At 47.0% G+C, this 26,964-nt stretch overlaps 2 protein-coding genes across 6 annotated transcripts in view; one reads left to right on the top strand and one right to left on the bottom strand.

The window, feature by feature from the left end:
* ABITRAM (actin binding transcription modulator) overlaps positions 1-26,964 on the bottom strand; it is a 180,525-nt gene that overhangs the window by 43,127 nt on the left and 110,434 nt on the right. The window lies entirely within an intron of this gene.
* Positions 1-26,964, top strand: part of TMEFF1 (transmembrane protein with EGF like and two follistatin like domains 1) — a 106,368-nt gene that overhangs the window by 16,054 nt on the left and 63,350 nt on the right. For 2 of the 5 annotated variants that reach the window (XM_083519511.1, XM_083519509.1), the window contains exon 1: positions 7,054-7,252. The exons of 1 other annotated variant lie outside the window; for it this stretch is intronic. In XM_083519511.1, coding sequence (XP_083375637.1) covers positions 7,069-7,252 — 184 coding nt within the window. In that variant the 5' untranslated portion in view covers positions 7,054-7,068. Of the gene's footprint in view, positions 1-7,053; positions 7,253-16,661; positions 17,244-26,964 lie in introns of those variants that run through there. 2 more of the 5 variants (XM_083519512.1, XM_083519510.1) reach the window with 2 other exon arrangements.

Below are 26,964 nucleotides of genomic sequence, written 5' to 3'. Positions count from 1 at the left end.
TTTTGTGAGCTTGCAATAGGTTTGCAAAGCCTTTAAGGACAATAGGTCATAATGTTATGAACAGCCCTGTGATCTCTGGATGACAAATTTGATAATAAATAAAAATAAGTTGGATCTTGTTCTATGGTCCAAGACTGGATTGTGTGTCATACTGAAGTTTCCCCCTATCTGCCTCCACAGAAGCTTGCAATTTATTTAAAAGAAGGGCAAAAAAAGACCATTGTTTCACACTGATGCTGCAGTCAGTAAAATTTGTCTTTGGCGCAGCATCATAACAGGAAAGCCATTATAGGCAAAATTTTGGTGTTCTTGGGCAGCTGTCGCCAGCTCGTTTTTCACTGTAAAAAGCTATGGCAATGCCCTTTGTTTTGGAGAACACTGAGTTTCATTAGGAGGTCCCTGCTGTGGGTCAGAATTTTGGACATCCTGTTTGTCAGGTGGGCCCCAGTTTCAAAAGTCTTCTCAATTCCTTGATTTTTGTTCAGTTCTGTCAGCTATAGTGGTTTGAAGGGGTTGCAGTGTTGTCTTCCAGTTGTCCTCCTTTTGCTTCGTGAATTGCTTCTCTGTTTCATTGCTAAAAATGGCTAGGAGGGCCTTTGCTGTTTCCTTCCCTACCAGTGGGGTCCCTATTGCCATTTTTGGAGCTGCGGAGAGATGCCTGTTAACTGGGTGCACTTCAAGGTCCTTCAGGAAATAATACAAGGTGATATTGTGTTCCTTAGCCCTGTGGTCCCCCCTTGATATCCCGCTCATCCCTGGTGTGGTGGATTTTTACAAAAAATGAAGCTACAGACACCCCATTTTTAGTGGGATTGGTTGCAGAGTTCAGAATCAAGCACCTGCCATTATTGCAGGTTAGTTCTTATGTTCTTGACATGCCATGGAAGCACTTAATATGCTATGGAAAATCTGATGTAGCAATTGAACCATTAGCATCAGTAACTTACTATATGCACTCAACATAATTACAGTCAATGCAGATCAGTCGCAATATAGGTTTTATGGCACTTAGGGGGGTGGTTTAAAGTAGTGATAGCCATGCCTGAGCAATTATTGAACTGGGAAAAGAAAGAGAATAATTGGAATGGGAAACTCTCTTCAACATGAAAGTAAGTAATAAGAATTACACCTCAAAACACTGCAGCAGCCAAAAGTGAGGTACCCTAAGCAATTAATATATGATGGCTTTAAAGATATAATTCTTCATGTCTCTTAACATTTACTCCCTTCCATTGTCTAGCTTGTAGATTTTATGTAGCTGGTGGATGGCTGCCAGAGTGCGCACTTACAAGCAATAAGTAAATACCAGATGAATTATTCAATAAAATATTACAGAAAGAAATGTAATCCTAAAAATACCCTAGTAAGGAGTTTGATAGTATCTATCTCAGAAACTCAATTTGAATAATATGTCTAATTGGATCAAAATAAAAAGTGACCTATACAGTGGTACCTTGGGTTACATACGCTTCAGGTTACACACACCACTAACCCAGAAATAGTGCTTCAGGTTAAGAACTTTGCTTCAGGATGAGAATAGAAATCGTGCAGTGGCGGCACAGCGGCAGGAGGAGGCCCCATTAGCTAAAGTGGTGCTTCAGGTTAAGAACAGTTTCAGGTTAAGTACAGACCTCCGGAACAAATTAAATACTTAACCCGAGGTACCACTGTACTAATAGGTGCTAGCTATTTTTTACTACCCATACCCTTTGACATTGATTGACAACTCAGTCTACAGCAGAATAAAGGCAGAACCCTCCCATCTGGAGTACAAGATTCAGCAACCCTTTCTTCCTATCCAAAACTCATTACAAACAAATCCACATCCACTCTCACTCCCTTTGATTTTATGTCATATTTTTAAAATTATTTTTATTATTACTGCTACAAACCAATCAGCATTCTTATCAAACCAAGACACAATTCGCAAAGGAAGTGTTTTATTCCAAAATACCTGTCAGAGACTTTTTGCAATAAGGAAAATGCATGGAAAATGTGGGCTAATGCTTGTGTTGATGAAGGGTTGTCTAATCTCCCTGAATACCAATCAGGTGCATGCTCAAGAAATAGGTCATCTCAAAGTGCCCTTACAATGGAAGACTCCCTCTGTGTGTGTGCATGTGCAGGTGTGCACGGAGCATCAAGCATCACTGCTGGTTCCTGAGATGGAGAGAGGTCAATTGTGGGGAACATCAGTGCACTGCAGGCACAGTGGTAGAGCTAATCCAACACTCCTGCTGCTGTGCTTGTACCATGCTGAGCTTCCTGAACGTTTCACCTCTCCAGCTTGGGAACCAGCAGCGACACCTGGCATTGGGAAGGACAGATAACCGCTACTGGTGTACACCCATGCCTCCCCCTGTTAAATAGGTTTTGCAGGGTTTTGTATCGTTGCTAGCACCTGTCCATGCAGGAAATGGAGGCCCATTTTATACTGCCATTTTCACTTTGTGCAGGATACCTGGGAAGATGCATTGAGGAACCATGGTTTCCTTCTACTTGTGTGATCCTGCATGAGCCTCCGTTCGTATGCTCTGCCTCCATCCCCACCCCAGAAGAAGGAGATGAGCTTTACACTTGACATTCTGCAGTGATTTCCCTGAATCTAGGGGTTCCACTAAAACATAGTTACCTGCAGCAGCCACCCAATGGCTTCTATAAAGACATATTGCAGTCCCACCCCCTTTACTGTTTTACTTGATATTTCTTATTGATGAATACTCTGCCACCAATGAACATATTTATTTTAAAAAAGAGGTGAGCTTTTGCTTTTAACCAAACCACAGTTCCCCATTACATCTGAACATGTGGTTTCTTTAAATGGTGGTTTGTTGAAACAGGCTAGGATAAAACCACAGTTTAAAGCAAAGTAGGGAATCTTTTTCTCTGTCAGGGGCTGTAATTCCTTCAGCAATAACATACCAGGGGCTGTATGGCCGTGGTGAGCAGGACTGGAGCCCCAAAACAGCATGGCATTCCCCCTTTCTTCTCTTTTTTTCTTTTCCTCCACCCCTTTTCTTTGCTCTCTGCCACTCACTTCCCCCACTTTTCCTTCCTTGCTACCTATACAAAATTTGGCTGAGGGCTGCAGGAGGAAAACCTTCCCATCTCTTCCTTCTTACGACCACACAAGGGGGAGCTCAACCTTGGGGCTTATGCAGGTTCAGGAACTTAGCAGGCATCCATGGTTTCCTGCTATGTCTCAACAGACCCTAGGTCAACCCTTCCTGAGCACTCAGAGTAATTTTCACTTTACACTGGGCTCCCAGCTCCAAGTAGCAGGACTGACACAACTTTTAGTTTTTCTAGCCATCCACTAGAAAACAAGGGACAATGCTGTCCCAGAATCGTCTGTGACATGTAAGAAGACTCTGGGACATTAGTGTAAATACCAGAGGATAACAACCACTCTTTCCATTTATCGTTCCAACTCTTTTGTTTCCATTGCTAGTTAAGGGGGGGCAATGTATGGGCGCTTTGCCCAAAGGCTCCCACAATCATGCCCTAGGTGGTTAATCACCTCTGTAAGTTTTGAAAGGCATTTGCCTATCTGGAAAGATCTGGCAGATGTGTCTCCAGGAGCATCAGTTTGCAAAGGCGCCTAGACACATGGTTTCCATTGTCTTTCATACACGTGGGTGTCCTTTAAGCATGAACGGAGAATGCAGAAAATCGTCTTTTGCTCCAACGTGTGACACACAGATTCAAGTGCCTTCTTTTTATGAAACCCTGGTCTGAGCCCTTGTGATTGCAAATGTTTTAAATGCAGGAACAAATATAAGTTGTTTCCTTTCGATGAAGTTGCACACAGCATGCCATGTGATGGATTTTGTGGGGAGGAAAGTCAATAATCTAATCTATATGAGCCTGGCAGTAATTACGAGTCACTGGAACATGTAAACAAAATCTGAGAATAGCAGCAGACGTTGCTAGTGTGCCACAGAAAATGTAAAGCATATTGTTATGAGGTTGGGTGAGTGGTGAGGAAGTAGTCTGTATGCCAAGACCCTTCTAACCACTAGATCCAGCAAGTGTTAAAATATAAGCCAGGCTAGCTTTCTGTGCTGATGAGCCATTAAGGGGAACAAGGAAAGGGGCTCCCTCAACTCTCAGATAGTTAAAAGGACAAAGCCAGAGTTGAGACTTGAAAGTTTTAGTGATGTGAGCTAGAGGCTAAGTAGCAAACCGGGAGCCAAGGGAGAGAAAGGGACATTGGATTTCTGTTTGAATCCAAGGCTGCTGCTATGGGGAAAAGCAAGGCCTTCTTGGGGTGTTAATGCTGTGAACCCCTCCATTGCAGGCTAAGGATGTATATATGTGTAAATAAACCACATATCCTAAAAGACACCACAGCCAAAGGAAATATGAACCAAATATGAGCCATTCAGAATCCCTGAAATCTCACAGTGCTTGGAGATTGGGGTGGCATGCAACAGTATATAATTAAGCCTGTGCTCATGCTACAGGAATCAGTTACCCAAGCCCCACTGAACTCTATGGGGCTTCTAAGTGTCTATATACAGTGGTGCCTCTGGTTACATACGCTTCAGGTTACAGACTCCGCTAACCTAGAAATAGTGCTTCAGGTTAAGAACTTGCTTCAGGATGAGAACAGAAATCGTGCTCCGGTGGCGCGGCGGCAGCAGGAGGCCCCATTAGCTAAAGTGGTGCTTCAGGTTAAGAACAGTTTCAGGTTAAGTACGGACCTCCGGAACGAATTAAGTACTTAACCCGAGGTACCACTGTATTACTTTTTTATTAAGGTGTATTCAGCTGGATTCTATGGGACTTCTTTATATATATGTGTGTGTGTATTTATTTACATAGTACTTTTTGTCTGTATAATTCTAAGCATCATATCATGGGTTCCCTCAGCAGACCCGCCAAGTGTCCCTATTTTCAAGAGACAGCCCCAGATTTACAGAAGCCATTGTGGCACCTCCCTCTGCTGGCTCACTGGTCACCAGAGTACTAAAAGGCCTGGTGAGCTCCTATGGTTGGATCATTTCCTCTGTGTGGGAGAAAGGAGATGGAAATGTAAGTAGGACTTCTCTCAGCATCTGAATACTGTGATGATAGTGAATTCCTTTTGAGCTTTGATGTGTGAATGCCAAAACCATTTTAGGGACAGGAGAGTACTAACTGTGAGCCTCATTTCTCACATTTTTCTCCTTCTTTTCTGGGCTTTCAAGGCTGGGGAAAGTGTTTTCCCGGTTGGGAAGGAGAAATAAGATTTTGCCTCACCCTGAGATCACCCCCTCCACACCCCTCTTTCAGAGGACAGAAAAGGTAAAACCATTCAGCATATTGATGTTGCTTCCATAGTATTATTAGTCCCTAAGGTTTCTTAGGGACGCGGGTGGCGCTGTGGGTAAAACCTCAGTGCCTAGGACTTGCCGATCGTATGGTCGGCGGTTTGAATCCCCGCGGCGGGGTGAGCTCCCATCTTTCGGTCCCAGCTCCTGCCCACCTAGCAGTTCGAAAGCACCCCTAAGTGCAAGTAGATAAATAGGTACCGCTTTATAGCGGGAAGGTAAACGGTGTTTCCGTGTGCTGTGCTGGTGCTGGCTCGCCAGAGCAGCTTCGTCACGCTGGCCACGTGACCCGGAAGTGTCTTCAGACAGCACTGGCTCCCGGCCTCTTAAGTGAGATGAGCGCACAACCCTAGAGTCGGACACGACTGGCCCGTACGGGCAGGGGTACCTTTACCTTTACCTTAAGGTTTCTTAAGAAAGGTCTCTCTGTAACTCTCTGAGGCCTATTTCGAGGTTCTGAAAAATAAAAACATTCCATGTTGCTCTTTGTTCCCCTGTAGGCTCTGCATACTTCCTGCCAGATGAGGATGGTGGAAGAGGATGGCCCAGGAAAATATGACAGTAATGTCTATTTCCAAGGATATGTTCAGTGTATATAAGATGACATAGTAGTAGAAGACCTGAAGGGAGAGGAGGGGCCTTGAAGTTGCCCATCATCAGTGAGCAGCAGGACAGCAGACTGAGAAGACAGACAGGTCACCTAGTCAAAGTCATCACTGCTAGGGTGAGAGGTATCCCTGCTATCTCTTCCAATAAAAAATTCGGGGGGGGGGGATAGCCAGAGCCAAAGCATGGCAGTAGGGTGATAATTTAGGTAAACTGATTTCCTCTCATGTGCTCCTTTGTAGTAAAATTTCAGGGTAAGGAGCCATGGAATTTCTTGTGGAAGGGCTGTACCTCGGGGTTAGGCAGTCTGATTTACATACAGAAAATGGACTGATGGAGAAGGGATGGGGCAGCTGCCCCTTCTCAAGTGGGCTCCAAGAGGAAGGATGCTCCCTCCTTTCAAATCAGCATAGAAACACAGCTCTCCACCTTTCCGCTGCCAGCTCCCGACAGGCTAATAAGACTTTTTGCAGACTAGTAACTTTTGTGGGTTATTCATAGTGCTGTGTTCGTATTTGGTTCGATTGTCATTTGTGCTGGTGACTCACTTTCCCCATTGCAGGTTGCAATGTAGGCTTGAGACCATCTTTTGGCAGATCTTCCTTCATGCTGCCCTTTTCCATCACTACCCTCCTTTTTCTTTTTTCTTTTTGTTAAATTTTGTATTGATTTTACATTTTCAAAACAAATCTCCAATATCAATACTAAACATTCATTTTTCAATTCCCCCTCCCTGTTGACTTCCCTCAGCTTCCATTTCTGGTTTATTACATCAAATGATACATTCTGCTGTTTGTATATAATGTTATCACATTGTTATATATTTTTGTGTGTGTAAATAAAGTTGTAAATGTTTATTTAAATCCTGCCAACAAGTCCATGTTTTGTTTTGTTTTTGTTTCTGCAAATATAGTGTAAAAGGTTCCCATACTACCCTCCTTCTGTCGCTTGACTCCTCGAACATCGGAGGCTGTGAGCGCAACCATGAACCACAGAACCTGAACACAGAGTTTGCCCTCACTACCAACGCTGGCTAGAGCTCAACCACGGAATGAACCTCGCCATATCCCCAGTGAGTGTGTCTCTTTCTCTGGGGTTCAAGGCAGCACATTGGCCCAGCTGCAGCATGCTCTGAGATACAGCACTCATGGTACGGCAACCCTCTGAGAAACAGCTTTTCGGTCGTGAACTTCACCTTACAGCTCAGACTGTCAGGCAGTGGATGGTATATGCTAGGTCAATACTGACCATTGTCTCTCTTCAGCCACACATGAACAGTTCTTCCTCCAAGACAGCCGCCCTCCTGGGGCACCAGGGACACCAGTCCCACGGTAAGCTCCAGTGAGTGGGAACTAGGGAAGAAGCACAGGCGCCGCCATGGGGGACCAAGGGGCGGAGAGCATGGGACTTCTGATTAAGCCAATTTAAGGCTGATTTTAAAGTGTGTATGCACGTTCCAGACTTAAAACTGGTTCATCAGAAATGTTGCCTTCCCATAATACACCAGAATCTGTCAAGCAGAGGGAGCTTTAGGGCTGGGCATCTGTAAAATAATTCTCTGCACCCTCATCCAAACTACAATTCCCAGGGGTCACTGGAATACATAAAACCAATATACTGTATGTTTATGGTGTAGATAGGCCCCAAAGAAGAGAGCTGTGTGACTCTAGCACAGAGACTGGTGTCCACCGCAATGTTTCCCTACCCAGCTTTGGCTGGCATGTAAGAGATACGGTTGTACTGACTGACTGCTGGTGTGTGAGAGACGATGGGTACGATGATGGAACATTTGTTGTGCAGACATTCCCTTTCCCTCCTGGCAATCTGATTTCTCCTTTTGGCTAACAGTGTCACTGTTATCCCACACCATTTTCACGATCACTTCTTTCTCTCCTTCTGCTCATACTAATATTTCCCATTGTTTTATAGTTATACCTGACTGGATATTGGATCGTTGTGTTTTAAACTTAAGATGCAGAAGGCAGAATTTACTGGCAGTGGCGTAGCGTGGGTTGTCAGCACCCGGGGCAAGGCAAGTAATTTGCGCCCCCTAACCCGTGGATTTGCGCCCCCTAACCCTAACCCCCAGATGTTGCGCCCGGTGCGGCCGGGCCCCCCCTGCACCCCCCACGCTACGCCACTGGGCAAGTCCCCCAGGCCTCTTGCTGGGAGATCCTGCTGCGTGGGCCTCTTCCTCCTCTGTAAAATGCCAACCTTTAACTCAAGAGGAATGGATGGATGAATGCAATCCTTCATGCCCTAAATATCCCCGGAGATGCTCCCAATACGTTTTCATGCCATCTCTTCTGAGAGACCACGGCCTGTTTGTCTCTCTGTCTGTCTCTGTCTTGCTGTTGGATCCTTCCGGTGAGAGGTTTATCACTCGCCCCCGCCCCCGCAGCGCCAGCCGCCTCCCTCCCCGTAGCGAGGTAGCTTTTGTGGCCTTGCTGCTCTCTCCTTGGTCCGCCCGAGGCGGAGAGGTGTGGAAATCAGCTCCGTACATCAAGTCACTAGGGGGAGTTTGTAACTGACTAGAGGAAAATCGCATTAACATATTAGACAACTGTGTCCAACGATCCAAGCGAAAATGTGAAAAAGGAAGACGACCTGTCTGCAGAATGACTTGTGCTCGTTTAAAAAGGGCTGTATGGTTAAAAGTGGTTTTCAAATGTTTGTAAGTGGATTATGCCTTTCATCCTCGTCCATCCTGGGTAATCGCGTTATTGAAATAGTATTTCATCGGGAAAAATTAGACGTTATTCATTTATATGCTTAACAAATGTTGACATAAAAATCTCTTTCTATCTGTCAAGGGTTTTTTCTCTCCCCCCACCCCCACTCCCCGCAGCAGCCAGCCTATTCTGTTCTTTTTTACACCAGCCCAGGGATCCGCTCTTTGAAACAGCAAGGCGTTCGTCTCCCCCCACAAAGCGCCTCCACCTCCCTCCGCTCGCCTGCCACCGACAGGAGCTCAGCATCAATTTCAAGAGGTGCCAGGAGGGCGGAGGGGTCCTCAGCAAATGGGATCGTGGCAAAGGTAAGGAGGCGCCTCTGAAGGAGCCAAACACAGCACCAGGCAGGGCTGGTCCTTCCCAGGCAGAGAGATCTGTCAAGCCCAACGCTGCTTCTGCAGCAGCAGCAACAGAGTGCCGCCTTAACCCCTTCCTTTCACCACAGGGATCGAGCGAGGGGCGCTCATTCTGGGGCACCACGCACGGGGAAATTCTCCTGCTCACACCCACTGAAAAGAATGGGACCTGGTCATTTATTTCAAGGAGGCTTGAGCAGGAAAGCCGCCTGGTGGATTGCTCCCCTGACAGAAGAAAGGATAAGCTAGAGCCCCTTATGGGGAGTTGTAGGCGCGGCGCATTTACAACATGCCCACTGTTCCATCACTGCGATGTCCTGGGCCCGTCTCTGCAGCCCTTCTCTTCTCTGATATGGAATGTGATGCGTGTGTCGTGCGTGGGTGCGTAAGAAAGAGAGGAGGGAGGGGGGGGAGAGCTTGTGCACGCTTATTCCGAAGAAAACCCCAGGGAATTCAGTGTGACTTCCCCCCAAGTAAGTGAGTGGAGGCTGGTTGCTCGCCTCTACCTGATTTTCTCCTCTCAGCCAGAGGGAGGGAGTGAAGGAGGGGTGGTTGACCCCTTGCCTTTACGGTGAGCCAGGGACCCCCACGCCAACCTCGCGCCTTTCCCGCGGGCTGGGAGAGAGACCTCGAGTGGGAGGCAGCCAGGGAGAGAGGGAGGGGCAGAGGCAGGCAGGCAGCAGCAGCAGCGAGACGAGCCGCGGGGCCGTCAGGCGAGGGGAGCTGTCATCTCTTTCGACAGAGCCGGTCCCAGATTCCTCGGCGCGCTCCTCGTCTCAGCCTTAATGGGCGCTCGAGCAGTGGCGTAGCGTGGGTTGTCAGCACCCGGGGCAAGGCAAGTAATTTGCGCCCCCTAACCCATGGATTTGCGCCCCCTAACCTGTGGATTTGCGCCCCCTAACCCATGGATTTGCCCTAACCCCAGATGTTGTGCCCGGTGCGGCCGGGCCCCCCTGCACCCCCCACGCTATGCCACTGGGTTGGCCAGTTGGTGTTAAAAAAAGATAGAACTTTTTTTATGTATGCTACAACAGCAGCAAGAATACTCATTGCAAAGTATTGGAAGACGCAAGATTTACCCACACAGGAAGAATGGCAGATGAAGTTGATTGACTGCATGGGATTGGCAGAAATGACTGGCAGAATCCGCAACCAGGGAGAAGAGTCGGCAGAAGAAGATTGGAAGAAATTTAAGGACTATTTACAGAAATACTGCAATATTAAGGAATGTTGAATGATGTTGGATTGAAATTAAGTGGTTTCTAGCTGTAATGGTATAAAAGGTTATGAAAAAATGGTTTTTTAAAGTAAAAGTTTAAGTTTCAAGAACTTGGATAGAAAATAAGGTGTTATTTAGCGGTAATGCTATGAGATAAGGATTTGCTGAACAAATAATTTGAACTAGAAAACAAGAAGGGGAGGTATGAGGAGGTCAGGGAAATATGTTATTGAAAAATAAGTTGTGAATTTTATGTGTTTTTAATATATATTTTTTCTAAATTTTTTGCATTTTTCTCTTTGTATAAAATTGAAAACTTTAATAAATATCTTATTAAAAAAAAGAATTTATTAAATTTATTATTTGTGGAGCCCCCGCGGGCCGAGGCAGCCGAAGCCCCCTCCCCTTGGGCGCCCGGCGGAGGAAGGAACCACGGCCCGCCGGGCGGCCAGCGGCCTCTCTCCCGGTGCTGGGGGTGCACGGAGGCGGCGGCAGCGGCAGCGGCAGCGGCAGCGGCGGCTTCTCCTCCTCCTCCTACGGAGGCTGCCCCAAGGTGAGCCCGAGCCTTTCTCCCTGCTCCGCGTCTGGCTGCCTTGCTCTGCCGCGGGGGCGACAGGGGGTGTGTGTGTTGTGCGTTGCGTTCTGCCTCCCGGGGCGGGAGGGAGCATCCCGGAGCCGCCTCCTCCTCCTCCTGCGCGGGGCATGTGCCAGAGGAGGCTCCCCGGGAAATGGCCCTGGGCGCTGGGGGGTCTGGGCGGCATCCGCGGCGGCGGCGCTGAGCGAGGCGAGGAGGGGAAGCGGCCGGCGGGCGAGGGATGCGCGGGCTGAGCGAGGGGCGTTCCCCTTCCCTCTGGACTCGCGCCCCCCCCAGAAGTTGCGCCCGGTGCGGCCGGCACCCCTGGCACCCCCCACGCTACGCCACTGTTTACTGGGATTTCCCCAAACCTTCACTTTTGCCTTCTCTCAGCTTGCATCATCTCCCTTGAGCCTTCTCAGCAAATTTCAAGAGTTTGCCATACACTTGCCATACATTATGAATGGCTTTCCACAAAGAGTTGTGGGAACTGTAGTGCTACAACTCCCAACACCTTAAAAAACTACAGATTCCAGGATTCTTTGGGGAAAGCCATGTGCTTTAAATGTATGGTGTAGATTTACATGGGACAGGTTCAATCCCGGGCAAATTGAGGTAGCACTGGGAAAAAGACCCCTGTCTAAAACCTTGAAGAGGCATTGTTGGTCAGTACAATATGGATAGAACTATAATCAACAATTCCTACATTCCTACTGATGCTTTAAAGACTGTCAGTTTTCTTCCTATAATATTTCCAAAATTCTAATGACTCTAACCCTTATTCAAAACCTTGTCTTCTCTCATATTGATTACTGTGATGTTTTCTTAGCCCTCCTGCAATTTTTTTCTTTGCTATAGATCAGTGGACTTACATGTATGTACAGCATGCACAGAATTAGAGAGCCCTACATCTAAAAGCTTCCCAAGTTATTAGTATGTACTGGTAACTGAGAGGATACCTTTGAAACATGACTACTATTGCCTTTGCTGAATTCAAGTATTATCAGTTGCTGCAGTGTTTCTGCTCTTCATTTCTCCTGCTCCTCAATTAAAGTCAGTGGAGGGAGATTAATTAGGACAGGTTCACCAACCCAGTGCACAAGAAGGCTTCAGACTCTGAGGTAAGTTGGCCTGCCTATCTAGAAAGCAAGCTAGGAAGCATAACCTAAGCAATTTCTGTTAAATGAGCCAGGCTGTCTTCTCCTGCCTGTCAGAATGTTTAGCCAATGCATTAAGTCAGCGCTGTGATTGATAAGTGACTTGTTTGGACACCAGGCTACAGGAATTCCTGGGATCTCAACCAGGCCGGATTTATAATGGCGCAATTGAAGTAATTGCACCTGGGCCCATGCCAGCAGGGATCCCCGACTCTGAGCTTTCATTTTTAAAAAGTCAGTCTCTAGCTTTTGGAAAGAAGTTATGTGTCATGGACTGCCCAAGTCAGGATAGCACTGATGGGTGGTTTGCAGAGGACCTTGGGGAGGGCTCCAGCGGGCTGGCTCACAGTGGGGTGATGCCCTATCTGCCCCCATCCACTTTGCAGGAGGCAGTGACATTGACCCCTTCACCTAGGTCCTGAAGGCATGAACAGAGGTGTGAACAGATGGAGCAGGTCCAGTCACCCAGGCAGAACATTAGCAAGGACTAAAGATCAGAACAGCAGGCATCGCTAAACTGTGCTGGCCCTTTCCTTTATACCAGGATTGCATGATGGGGCATCAACAGTAGAACAGTGTCCAGATCAAGGGAAGTAATAGTCCCAACTCTATTCTGCCTTGGTCAGACCTCACCTAGAGTACTGTGTCCAGTTCTGAGCACCACAATTTAATAAGGATATCAGCAAGCTGGAATGTGTGCAGAGGAGGATGACCAAGATGATCAAGGGTCTAGAAACCAAGCCGTATGAAGAACGATTGAAGGAGCTGGGCATGTTTAGCCTGGAAAAGAGGAGACAGACAGGAAATAGGATAGCCATCTTCAAATATCTAATTGGCTGTCACGTGGAGGATGGAGCAAGCTTGTTTTTTCCCTGCTCTGAAGGGTAGGATCCAAACCAATGGCTTCAAGTTACAAAAAAGAAGATTCTGACTAAACATCAGGAAAAACTTTCTGACAGCAAGAGTTGGAACAGACTCCCTTGGAAGATTGTGGAGGTTTTAAAGCAGAGGCTGGATTGCCATCTCTCCTGGAAGTTTTAGCTGAGATTTCTGCACTCCAGGGGGCAGGACTATGATCCTTGGGGTCCCTTCCAGCTCTACAATTCTGGGTTTCTATGTTGTTGTTGGATCAATGTCGTCTTTGCTTGAGTGGCCATATCTCCTCAGCGCTGTTGGGTAACTGCACCTTTGGAAGATATGTGTGTTGCCTGCTACGCCTTTGAACAGCGTTTTTGCATATGTATCACAGATCTCAGCACTAAAGTTTTTTTTGGGGGGGGCGGGACATCATCTGAGTCCATGTTCTCCTGTGACTGGTAGCCAGGACATTATGAAGCATAACGCAAAGGCAGCTATCTAAGCCAGGGGTCCCAACCTGATGCAAGCAGAGTTTCTGCAGCACAGACCACTTGCTGGACTTCACAGGGCCTCTTGCAACTCTAATTCCTCCACTCCTTTCTGCAACGAAGGGTTTGCCTGGGCAGCTGTGATGGCACAAAGTTGGACAGGAGGAGGATAGATGTCACCTCTTTAGGTTTTTAAGGATGTTGGGAGAAGTTCTGAGGCCATTCCACCTCCTCTGTTTTTGCTGTTCATGGAAGATCTCCCCCCCCCCCCAAATCAATGGAGTATTTTTATTATTTTATTATCACTGACCGCAATTCTTCCTTTTCTCAGTACATTTGCAAAAATCAAAATCAAAGAAAGGAAGGACAGCTCTTATTAATGAAGTTGCTCTGAAATGACAAATGATTAACCAGCAGAGGCTGTTACCAAAAGCATGAATGGAAAGTTGACTAGGCCGTTCTAATGCAGGCTCAACCTCACAAGGTCTCCAGTTGGAAGGGAGGAAAAGCCCCAGAATGGAAAAAGTGCTAACTCTGTTCCCTTCCCCTTTTGCAAGATTTGCACAGCCCATGGAAGAAATATTTGAAAAGAGGGAGGGGGAGCTAAGAAGTGCCATGCCTGTTTGCCTTCCCTTTGCTTTTCTGCCCATGCAAAGGCATATTGAAAAGGATCGGGAGAGAGAAACTTTCTTGTCACTTATATGCTGACCAAGCACTGGATACCGTTTCCATTCAGTTCAACAGCACTTCTCTCTCTCACTAGTTCATGGGCCCCACTTGGGGTTTCTGGCGAGGACTACCTCTAAGGCACAGAAATTTTGTCTCTCTTCTCATTAATAATAAAAATATTTACAAAGTTTTTAAACACTCAGGGCTATTCCCCCCCCCCCGAAAAGTTGGAAAGCTTAGGTATTTAAGTTGGCAACTGGTTTAAGTTTTTGTTTCTAATTCAATGCAAGGAGCCTCAAAGTAGACTTGTTTACCCCAACCTCTCTTCAGGTGGCAATTCAACAGATGTTTACCTTGAAAGAAGAGCTTGCTAACTTCCAGGGAAACATGCCTAGGGACTAGGCTGCGTGTTTTTTTAACTGTAGCAGTAAAAGGAGTTATTCTGCAGTAGCAATTGGACAAGGTTTGAGCCTTCCCCAGTGTAAAATGTTTGGCTGGTGGCAAAGCACAGATGTAACTCAGGTACAGGGCTCACCCGACAGAAACTGGAAGGCACTTGGTTTGTTTAAAGAAGCTCAAAGTGGGAGTCCTACAACAGGGAAGAGAACTGACATTTTTTTCTCCAACAACACCCACCTCTCCCTGACAATTGGAAAGACACTCAGTCACTTATGCTCTATTGATTGGGATAACGAGGCAAGATGTGGCGTGTCTGTGCATTTACCTCTTGGCTGAATGAAGAGAGACCGGTATCTGTTTTGTGCCTCCTCTAATAAACCATGCAGCAGTGTGGCACAATGGCTGGGGAGCTGAACTTGATCAAGGAGGTCTTGGTGCAAATCCCAGCTCAGCCACAAATGACATCTGGCGGCCTACCTCACACTCCCCAGAAAACCTTGCCTCTGTCTGAAACTGAATGCTTCTACATTCTGTCTCTCTTCTCCTTCACCACCAGAATCTTACCAACCTGAATCATATTCTATCATACGAAAATCAAGTCTATAGGCCACAAACCAGCACTGAACTCCAGACAAAACAAAACAGCCTTAACCCATCTGAAAGCAACAGGCTTAATTTTGTATTGGTTATTTGAGGCCAGGGTAGATGGTTCAGACCAGGGGTAGGCCGGGGGCCAGATGTGGCCCAATTGCCTTCTTAATCTGGCCCGGGAATCAGCGTGTTTTTACATGAGTAGAATGTGTCCTTTTATTTAAAATGCATCTCTGGGTTATTTGTGGGGCCTGCCTGGTGTTTTTACATGAGTACAATGTGTGCTTTTATTTAAAATGCATCTGTGGGTTGTTTGTGGGGCATAGGAATGCGTTGATTTCCCCCCCCCCCAAAAAAAATAGTCCGGCTCACCACATGGTCTGAGGGACGGTGGACTGGCCCACGGCTGAAAAAGGTTGCTGACCCCTGGTTCAGATCATCTGATTGTGCTAATGTTAGCTCCATGGTACAGCTGTGTGCCCTTTCACTTGAGCCAAGCAGAAACTACCAAAGCACCCCCCCCCAGGCAATCATTTTTTTTGCAGGGTTGTACTAGGGGGTCACAAAAAATGCATCTCTCTACGCTAGCTTGGAATGGCTAGGAGCCCACCCATGTACAATTAGATGTGTTCACAGGTGGAGTGCAAAAGGTGTCAAAAAGTTTCTGGTGGTGGGGAGGGACACAAAGACAGAGTGGGGGTGCAGCTTCAGCTCCTTGTCAACGGTGCAAGGGAACCAAGGTGCATCTCTGCTTGTTTGCCCTGACCTTTTTGCCTCTGCCAAACTTCAGGAGGAGGAAGTTACAGAGCACTCACACCTGAATCCTGAACCTACTTATATGGAAATAGCACATGGCAGGGAGTTCTCCAGGATAGGCTTCCTTGCTGAGGGCAATGGGCTTTGCTCCTCGCCCAGAGCTAAGTGGCGTTTCTTCGTTGTTGTTGTTTAGTCTTGTCCGACTCTTCATGACCCCATGGACCAGAGCACGCCAGGCACTTCTGTCTTCCGCTGCCTCCCGCAGCTTGGTCAAACTCATGCTGGTAGCTTCGAGAACGCTGTCCAATCATCTCGTCCTCTGTCGTCCCCTTCTCCTTGTGCCCTCCATCTTTCCCAACATCAGGGTCTTTTCCAGGGAGTCTTCTCTTCTCATGAGGTGGCCAAAGTATTGGAGCCTCAGCTTCACGATCTGTCCTTCCAGTGAGCACTCAGGGCTGATTTCCTTCAGAATGGATAGGTTTGATCTTCTTGCAGTCCATGGGACTCTCAAGAGCACCAAAATTCAAAAGCATCAATTATTCGGGGATCAGCCTTCTGCCTTGGGCGTTTCTTTACTCCCAAGTAAATGAGAGCAGGGGGGGACAGACAACCAACCAACCAACCAAAAGGGAGGGGGGGGCAAAAGTCTGTGGCAAGCCATCGCTCCCCTTCTCCCCCAGCGCACCCGTGGCGGGCCTGCTTGCTTTCGCGAGGGGAGACTCCTGCTCTCTCCCCAAGTGTGCCTAAAGACGAGGTGGGAGAGCCGGGCTCCCGATTACCGTCGATGGCTTGAGCGGCGGCGGGTGGGGAGAGATCGTTCTCCCAAGGCGGGCGCGCAGGCGGAGGAGCGCGCCCCGACTCCACAGGGGTGTCGGCGTAGTGGCCGGCGGTCCGGAAGAGGGAGGCGTGGCAGCCCGGCGCCGGACCCCCTATCCTGCCCCGGTCCCGGGGGAGGAGGCTGGCGGCGGCAGCAGCAGCGTCACGTGGCCCCCACTCCCTGCCTCTCCCCCTCCCCTCCTCTCCATCTCCCACCCCTCCCATCCCTTTGTTGTAGCCGGAGCAGTAGCAGCGGCAGCATCGCCCGCGACGGCAGCAGCAGCAGCAGCCGCCACCGAAGCGCACAAAGGGGCTCCGGGAAGAGGCAGGGCGCCCGGGAAAAGGAGGAGGAGGGTCGAGCAGCAGCAGCAGCCGCGGTTCCGAAGAGCCCAGAGGCGGCCCGGGATGCGGAGGGCTGGTTGGCAGCAGCAAGGCCGGCGGGTCCGCGCTCCTCCGGGCGGCGCCCGCTGATCCCCAGCTGGGCCCTGCGGCAGCGGGCCCCCTCCCCGGCCTCTCGCCAGCCCTCGCCATGGCGGCCCCCGCCCGGCCCCGGGCCTCGCCCGGCTGCTGCAGCGCCGCCGCCATCCTGGCGCTCGCGGTGGCCCTGTGCGCTCTGGCCCCGGCGCGGACGTCCAACCCGCTCTCGCCGGCCGCGCCGGCCGCGGATTGCGCCGCCGGCAAAGGGAAGGCGGGCAGCAACTGCTCAGGTAAGCGCCCAGGACGACGACGCCCCCACCGGCGGGCAAGGCAGGGCGGAGCGGGGCCGCGGCGCTCAGCATCCTTGCTCCCTCGCCACATGGGCTCCTTCACAATACCCGCCGTCTCTCTCTCTCTCCCCCTGTGCGCGCCTCGTGTACCTTCCCCTCCCTTGCTCTCCAAGCTCCATCGCCAGCCCCATCTTTGCCTCGCTGTCAGTCGCTCATTTTAAAAACCTTCATGCACCTACATTATTTCCCTTTCTCCTTCTCCCCCCCCCCCACTCAGTCCAATGTTGCGCGCGTGCTTGGTCAGAATGAATTTGGTGGGACTTGTTTCTAAAGAAACGTGCATAGGATCGAAGGCGTCGTGGCGAGGAGCGTGCGCCTCTTTTTCCCCCCCGCGCGCGCACACTCCCACCTTCCCTTTGCTTCCTTCGCGCTTCTTTTATTTTAGTGAGTTTGTGTTTCTCTCCCGCCCAGTTCTAAGGAAATGGGTCAGGTTAGCCATAGTAGCGCCCAGTGAGGCAGGCAAGTCTGAGAGACCTCTGGAAGGCGAACCAGCCAGTTTTATGGGTAAGCAGGGACTTTTAATTATTTTTATTTTTAAGGTTCCAGGTTTCCTTTCGTTTCAGAGCCTCGAGCTACTCTAGGCTGTGTTTTTAAATAACGGAGTGCCTTAGGCTGCAGACCCCAGGAGCAAGTCTCATTAAATTCAGTATGCCTTGCATGGGATAGAGATATGTGTAGGATTCCTCTGTTAATCTACAAGAGGCTTTTCATCAAATCAGAGAAGTGTAATGTAGTTCTCACCTGCTGGTAAGCATGTTTACTCAGAATACATTCCTCTGAGTTTAGTGGGACTTGAATTAGGATAGTTTCCGAAGTTGGAAGATGTGAATTTCAGGCGGGGGGGGGGCACAGGGACTTTCAAGCCCCAGTACCAGTTATTTCAGAAATTGAATGCTGTCTGGTTCCAAATGTGATATGAAAAACACTGGCTGTATAACCTCATGCACATACAAGCACTCTTTCTCTTCTCTTGCACAAATTCTCCATCCTTGTGCTTATGTGTTTCCCATACATAGATATTATCACACATGCATTTCCTTCCTGGTGCAGACACACATGTAGGACTGCTGTGCATACGTCCATGCAATGCATCTGATCTCTTGGTGCACGGTTGAGATCATGAAAATAGGGAGGCGTCCAGCAAATCCGGGAATGAGAGCACTGACCTTGTGTGGGCAGTGAGGAGTCAACAGTTCATGTATCCGGAACTGGTGGCGATAGGGGGTGCCAGTTCATTTCATGCTTCTGGGAACAAAGACCTTGCAGCCCTGGTCTCAGAATGTGTTTTTATTTTAGTTGTAACACAAGGAGGGGAATATTTTTTCTTGAAAGTAGGAGCAAAGTCTCAGCCCCAAAATCAGGAGGTGGAATTGTCTCTTTTGTTTCTGTCTCCTGAGTTCAGGCCCATCACCCCAGCTAATGAATGCAACCCATACCTTTCTCTCTCCCCCCCCCCTTTTGTCACCTCTCTTGCTTAAGAGAATGGTGTGAGAAGCAGAGAATGCAGAGGTGCTCAGGTATCTGTAACCCATTTAGGTAGTCACCTTGCTTTTTGTCTGCTTCTTAGTGTTCCTAAATACAATACAAATCCTAAAATCAAATCTGCTGCCTGTGCTGTGAAGCTGGTCACCAAGAAAAAGGATTGTTGCTGTGAATGCATTAGAATCAAAGAAAATAGTATATTTTAAAAAACAATATTAGAGCCATGTCACTTGGCTGCTTTATCCTGTCTTTCCATGTGTTGTGTAAATGTCACAATACTCATTTTAAAAATGTAAAAAAATACACACACCCCCGGAATAATAGAAATCTAAACAGGAACACTTAGAAAATACATAAGCTTATAACTGGGATTGTGCTTCTAAACTAATATTTTTCTTAAGGATATTTCTGTTTAGTTCCTCCTCCAGACTAGGTATTTTACCTTCCTCAAAGCGTTCAAGCTGTTTCTTCTCCCTTTCTCATCTGAAAAGCATGGATGATTGCTCTGAAATGATTGCCAGTGGAAATTACGTGCAACTGCTAGTGCCAGATTGATGAGAGATTCATGAGAGGTACTTGGTGTCTTCCAAACCCATTGTCTTCCCTGTGAGATGAAGGCAGTTGCCACTTTGTAAGCAGACTCTGAGCACCTCGTGCTATGTGGTCCTTTTTGTACCATAAGCACAGACCACTTTCCAGTGGGGCTTATTCCCTGGCAAGTGTGCTGGGGATCGCAGTCTTAAGGCAGTTTTGTGCTGGGAGTTTCCTTCTTCATTTATATTTAAACATCATCTTATAGCAATTTCAGTTTAGAGTACCTTCACTAGATTCTGCCAATATTGATTAGCAAATTTCTCAGAGAGGCACATGACGCAAAAGCCACAATGTAAATTTCATCTTTGTTTGTTCTCTGTTCGCTTGTTGGGTTCTTCATGCTCCAATACCAGACATGTTGGTGGTGTTGGGGAGTAAATCACTGTTCTTCCATCCTTGACTCCTGCCCCTTTTGCATTCCCTGAGATGACTGTTTGAGTTTTATGCAAAGAAAGATTAGTAGGTTAATGTGCTACTGCCAAATACCAGCTTACTTGACAGGTACATATTACCACGTGGGGGGGGGGGGAGGGAACTCTGTAAGATTCACTTTAGAAAGCTAGCAAACAAATCTAGTTTCCAAAATAAAGCGTAGAACATTAAAGTGATGTCTTTGTATCACAAAATAGTGTTCTCAAAGCAAAGAGGTGAAATGACACCATACGAAACAGGCAGAGTGATGGGAACCAGTAGAACATGCACAAAAATATAAAATGAAAGCTAGGAGTGGAAAGCAGTGTTGTTTGCTTTTTTCAGGTGAAGATTTTCTTTGTCAAGCCAGGATCTTCAGCCTGCACAATTCCGCAGACTCTTCCTTAGATTGAAAGTTACTTCGTTTGACTACAGTTCAGATTTCCAAGCCTAATTAATTCATCTGGATTGTGCCACTGTGTGGATGCTCTTTTCAAGGTTTTAGTGCTGACCTTTTTGTGTGCAGCCTCTACTTCCCCAAACTGATAAACTAGTCTTGTGGGAACCATGTTTCTCATCTTTCCACTTTGCTTCTTCAATGTGTTCCTGCCATGTCACACTGATGCCATTTGACTGCAACTGCTGTTGAGGTTGTCCATGTGCACCTGCAATTCAGGTTGTCCATGTGCTCCTGAAACACACATTATTACTCATTTTGTATGGGTCTCCCTTCCCTGTACCAATAATAACCAAATGACAGAATCACATAACCTCACCAGGATTACATAGGTATAACCCACATTGACATTTTTTTCCCGTAAAAGCCAGCGGATGTTGGCACAAGCAGTTCTAATGAGTTCCCTGAGATCCTGTGTAGTTGTTTCATTCAGACATTATTTGGTTTGCTGTGAGATCGAGTCACCAGACAATCCTACCACAATAGTTACATATTAACTGGATCTTTAATAGAAAGAAAATAAGGTAGAAGTTAGCTGTGGAAACTTCATCCCCTTCCTCTGTTCTCTGGGCTTTTGGTTGAATGGGATAGAGTGGTGTTTGTATAGTGGCATAGATCCTAAAATAAGTTTAAAGGAAGTTCATGGAAATAAGATTTTCCATCTATTCCTCCCTGTACCCCATCCTACATTGTTCAGGAGGACACCCCACCCCCATAGAGGCATGCAGGCTGCTGCAGTGGGAAGAAGGGGACAGGATACTTTAGTCAGATTATCTAAGGACATAAGACCATGTATTCATTTTGTGATAGTTGTTCAGCTCTGTTGCTACATCCGGGTTGAGATGCTGTACATCAGAACGTGGACCTGCCTGTTTTGTTTAGGACAGAGGTGACCTTTTGTTGTTTAGTGGTTTAGTCGTGTCCGACTCTTTGTGACCCCATGGACCAGAGCACGCCAGGCTCTGTCTTCCACTGCCTCCCACAGTTTGGTCAAACTCATGCTGGTAGCTTCAAGAACACTGTCCAACCGTCTTGTCCTCTGTTGTCCCCTTCTCCTTGTGCCCTCAATCTTTCCCAACATCAGGGTCTTTTCCAGGGAGTCTTCTCTTGAGGTGGCCAAAGTATTGGAGCCTCAGCTTCAGAATCTGTCCTTCCAGTGAGCACTCAGGGCTGATTTCCTTAAGAATGGATAGGTTTGATCTTCTTGCAGTCCATGGGACTCTCAAGAGTCTCCTCCAATACCATAATTCAAAAGCATCAATTCTTCGGTGATCAGCCTTCTTTATGGTCCAGCTCTCACTTCCATACATCACTACTGGGAAAACCAAAGCTTTAACTATACGGACCTTTGTTGGCAAGGTGATGTCTCTGCTTTTTAAGATGCTGTCTAGGTTTGTCATTGCTTTTCTCCCAAGAAGCAGGCGTCTTTTAATTTCGTGACTGCTGTCACCACCTGCAGTCATCATGGAGCCCACCATCCTCAGCTTAGCATGGCCAATGTTCAGGGATGATGGCAACCTCAGATCACAGGTAGGACCGCACTGTTCCCATCCAAATATAGGAAGCTTTGTTTTGTGCATTGCTTGCGCATCTGGAAGATGAAGTTGGTTTTGCATTTAGCAGCACTCTTCAGCGCAGAGCTACAAGAGTTCCTTCTCCACTGAAACCACCTTTGCTTTTAACAACCCTGCTCTTCTGTCTTTTAGCAGAAGTCAGCCTCTCAGAAATTTAGCAGGTGAAGTTTTTCCCTGCCACTTATTTCCACAAGGAAGAGATTACCCTACAGAATTCCTTCGGGTCAAGCTCCTGTTAAGTTCATGGGGGCACAACTAGTAAACAAAAAGGGGCAATGAGACAGACATAGAAACCCAGCATGGTGACCTGCTTGTAACTAGGTGATTAGTTACCTAGGTGTAACTAGGTGGTATCCTTCATGTGTCCTGAAAAGGAAAGTTCTTATTTTCCTAAAGAAATGAGTGATTTGGTGAATCTGCATTCACCTGCACTCATATTTACCTTAAGCAAACAAAATTGGCATCTTCTGTAGGGATCATTCAAAAGGACACGGCATCTGTGCTGCTGCTATTTATTTCTTGTGTTAACTGGTACATAAATGAAAAGAAGGCACAGGCCCTACCCTCGGGCTTCCCTACTATAGAAAAGCAATACACAAGGGAAGGAAAAGAAAAAGGTAGAAAAAGAAGGGAGATCTGAACAGAAGAGGAAAGGAACTAATGGTCCTTAACATCCAGTAGGGGGCAGGCCTGTGCCCTTGCTAGGTATGAATTCCCCATCCCTGCTTCAGCTCCCTAGCTGCCCTTCATTCTTTGGCCAGTAACTGAGACCAGTACAACCTTCTCCTCTAGGGGAGCTGACAATTGGGGCAGTTCTTTCTAGCGGAGCAGGGGGCAGATTGGAAAGCAAAATCCCTGCATCTGTTTCTTATCCTGCCAATGGCTGGAGCCAGGCACATTTCCTCCCTTGCTGTGATATTCTTCCTGAGAAGGGAGAGAGCACAACCTTCCTGGGCCTGGTGTGACCTTTCCCTTGTTTCAAAGCTGTCCTGCTTTTAAAGAACTGGTGTTCCTAAAGCAGCTGAAAGGATGTAACAGCTTCAGGTTGCTTTCTGGCTCACCCTGTGCTTTTCAGCCAGACGGCCCTCTTTTTTTCATGCTGGATTGGAGGGGGGGAGAAGTGTCCCCCCACTGTTTTGAGCACACATGAGAGATGTCTTTCTGTGAGCAGGAGGCAGCTGGTCTCCAAGGAACAATTGAACAGCAAAACTGCAGAAAAGCTGCAAAATGTAGCCTTGGTAGCAGAATTCAGTTTCCTAAGTATCTCAGCTATTGTTCTGTATATATATGCAAACCTCTTCGAGAATCTTGGGTGCCAAAGGAGGGACTAAGTTTTTCCCTCTGCTACTTTTCTAGAAAAAGAGGCACCAGAACTCACAATAAACACCTCCCTTGTGTTCTTATAATGCCAACTGCACCCACCTGTGAGGTGCCAGAACTGAGTTCTGGTGGATTCTGATTGGGAAAAAAAGCCCTGGCTTTTCCCATCTTCAAGTAGAGTCAGTGTTCTGCATAGCTTATTACTCCTCATTTTGCCTAATGGAAGAAGACTAAATTATGCAAAGTAAGAGTAATCATGGGCATTTTAAAATGCAGATACTTTATACAAGTTGCAGAACCGAGGGTTAGCTATGATAGCCTCTTGTAACAAAAACGACCAAGAGTCTTGTGGCACCTTAAAATGTAACCAATTTATTCTGGCATAAGCATTTGTGGACTGCTGTTATCCATGAAAATGTATCCCATAATAAGTGGGTTAGTTAATTTTTAAGGTGCCACAGATAACTGGAGATACCTTGGGGCAGATTATTTTTTTTAAACCTGAATGCTTAGTTCCAGTAACACCCCCCCCCACTGACCAGATGGACTGAGGTGTAAAAACCTCTGCTGGATGCAGTCAGATTATGAGTCCATCTAACCCAGTATTGTCTGCTCTGACTGACTGGCACTAACTCTGTGGCAGAAGCCTTTCCCAGCCACATTAATTGTGAATCTTTTGCTGGCCGAGCCTGGGAATTTCTGAATGCAAAGCCTGTGCCCTGTCAACTATGAGCCTTACCCAGATTTTCTTGAAAGCCTTTCTTCTTCATGATTTTTTTCCTTATAATTGATTTTGTATGCTGTTCTTACATAGTTCATCCAGTGGTTTCCCATCCAAAGGGCTGATTAAGTCCACACCTACTTATCTTCAGCAACATCAGTTGCTCTGAAACCACTCACAAATCCCCCCCCCCTCCTCGATGGAAGCTGCTCTTTGCAGGAAAGAGCCTACCCAATGAACAGTTCAAGGAGCATGTTTATATGGTGGGGGTGTGTGCCAGTGGAATGAAGGCGTTCATTTCACTAAACGTTTGTCTTGGGCTTGACAAATGTTCCAGGATGTAAAGAGTCATAAAAACCCATTATAACACTTCAGACATCTCTTTCCACCCCCTGCAAATGCATGGAAACAGAAGCAAAAAAGAGGAGACATTCGGCAATGGTGTATTAGTAATGGCGTATGGGAAATAAAAGTAATGAAATAGGTCTCATAATAATGAAATACTAGGGAAGATGGGAAGTAAGGGAATCATGAGCTTTGCTGACAGATGATGCCAGTAATGCAAAGGCAGCATTGATCATCTTAATGGACAAGTAGCCCCAGCTTACTGTCATAGAATGGGCTTCCGTTAGCCTGCACCTGCTTTTTCTTGATCATAGACATGCTGGAAAGCATTTATAGTTCAAATGAAATTGCAAACTATTTCTGGGGTTCACGTTTCAGCTGAAAGAGATGTTCTGCTACAAACAGAGGCTGTGGAACCACGGTCTCTGCCGAACAATTGCAAAATAGCAGGGAAAGGGTGACATTTGCTGGGTAGCACTGACAGGAGAGGGGTGTTTAACTCTTCCCTTCCTCACTGCTTTTCTCTGCAACCCTTTTCCTCCCCCAGCTACTTTGCTGTATGATGCAAGAAATGCATGCCAAGGAACAGCAGCCAGAGGGGATTGTTAAGTGCCTCTCATGCAGTTTGCCTACTTCTCCATGCAAATTTTCCTCCTTCCCTCTCCTGTTTAGCAGCAAGTGGTATTCTGAGCCTTTCAAAAGACCTCAGAAAAACATGGTAGGCATATAATGGCAACTTGCAGGCTTATAAGAACAACAGGGAGAAAAGGCATGGCAGCTTATTTAAAGAGGACAGCTAATCTAAAACAATACAAAGAGTACTTTCAGATATATCTTGCTTGTTGATTAGTAATTTAATCTACAGTGACAACTTTACTCTGTGTCTATTTAGATACTGTATTTCTTTCCTGATCTCATACCTCATTGACTGCCATAGTTGGATTCAATGTACATTAAAATTAGTTTGTGTCTCAGTAGTCAGAGCAACTATGTGTATGGGGTGTTAGGAGAGGGGAGTACCTCTGGTGGGGGACATGTTGTGCTTCTTCTGGGGTAGTTTGTCCACCTTTGGTCTCCATCCTGTACTCAGTTCCCACCTGTGGCTCCTAGAAGCCGTCAACATGTAACAGAAGCCACACCTCGGGAAAGGCTGGCTAAACCAGGTGAGGGTAGCTGATGGCTCTCAAATACTTGGTGAGTTAGGGACTTCTCCTGCATGCAAAGACAGGCTCTGGCAGATTGAGACCAATAGTGGGTCCAACGATCAAGAAGGCAGTTTCTGCATGAGCTGTAGAGGGAAGTGGGGGCAGATGGGGCTCATCAACCTGGGAAGGTAGCCCATCTAAGAGAAGGAAAACTTGGATCCTAAGCCTCTGCTGCCTTGCAGCTATACTCATTTGTGAAAAAGGCTTCGGGAGTAAACCCTGTGGAAAAATCTGTACCTGCTGACTTGCAGGACATCTTTGGAAGAAGAAAATGCTAAGGAGTAAATCCTACACAAATCTGGAATGGAGTCCCTAAGGCAGTTGGATGGCATCTTGTATGCCGCCTTTCAGCAACTCCTGCCAGCAAGCTGGTGCCAAACACATTGCTCTCCTTTGGATTGCATCACTGAGGCAGGGATTTGTGGATTGCCATCTGGGCAGCCCAGGACCTCCATACACCCTGCCCAGGCTTGTGTCCCAGAGAGGTCACTTTGGTGCTGCTAACACAGCAAAAACAATGTGGGAGGCAGCAGTTACAAGTTACTGGTCTCTGCAGCCACAGCAGTTGCTGTGATTCTTCAGCGATTTGACTTCACCCCAGGAGGTGCACTCAGTTGTCTCTTAAGACAGATGGATGCCAACAAAAAAGTCAGAGCAACTGAGGACACATTGTGAAGCCATCAAACTACTGAGTGGTTTTGGAGAGTAAATATGTCTGAGCAAAATTTACAGCTCTAGTCTAGGACTGAATGGAAATCCACAATGGGCCAGGTCTGGAAAGCTTTCTTCTGGGCTGTGTCTTATCCTGCAGAGTACAAAACAAGCTCAATGCTTTTTATTCTGGACTAGAGTTTGCCAAGCAAGCATGTTATCACATGTTATCCAAGCAAGTGATCACAAGTTGTTATTAAGTGCAGGGTTTAGGGAAACATCTTAATCAACAATCAAGCAGCTTCATTTGCAAGGAGTCTTCCCTTCAGCTTGAAAACCTCGTCATGCATTAGTATCGGTTGGATTATGTGTGGGAATTATTAATTGGTTGTTATTCTGAAGCGTGTTCATAATTCTGATATGCAGTCTAGACTGAAACAACCAAACAGACTAGCAAAACAGGATAAAATTACGGTAGAATTTGACAGTGTAGAAATTGCAGGCTACCTAGGAAGAGGCTGCTGCTATCAGTACCATATTGGAGCCTTTTCCGTGGAAACTTGGCTACCATTTTTTAGGAATACTAGGTGGGTTTTTGCACTATTATAACACCGCCACCTCGTGCAGTGGTGCCTCATTTTCTCCCATCCCATAGGAGTGAATGGAAGCATTCTCTAAAATGGGAGAAATTCTTATTGCTGGAGATGACAGTGTTTGGGGAGAAGATAATGTTTTACCTTCTTTTTACCCTGGTATGTTCCTGATTGTAACCTATTTACTTTGACCCACAGAACTGAGTTAGAGGCACTTGGAAATAAGCCAGCTCCTGTCTGCATATCCAGACCTCTTTCTCTACATGTTCCATTTTGTGTTGTCATGTTAAAGTGTTTTGGAAATAAAA

This window comes from Podarcis liolepis (assembly GCF_965112155.1).
Source record: "Podarcis liolepis genome assembly, chromosome: 8".
NCBI lineage: Eukaryota > Metazoa > Chordata > Lepidosauria > Squamata > Lacertidae > Podarcis > Podarcis liolepis.
Note: the sequence above shows the minus strand (reverse complement) of the source record. Positions and strands in the feature narration are given on the sequence as shown.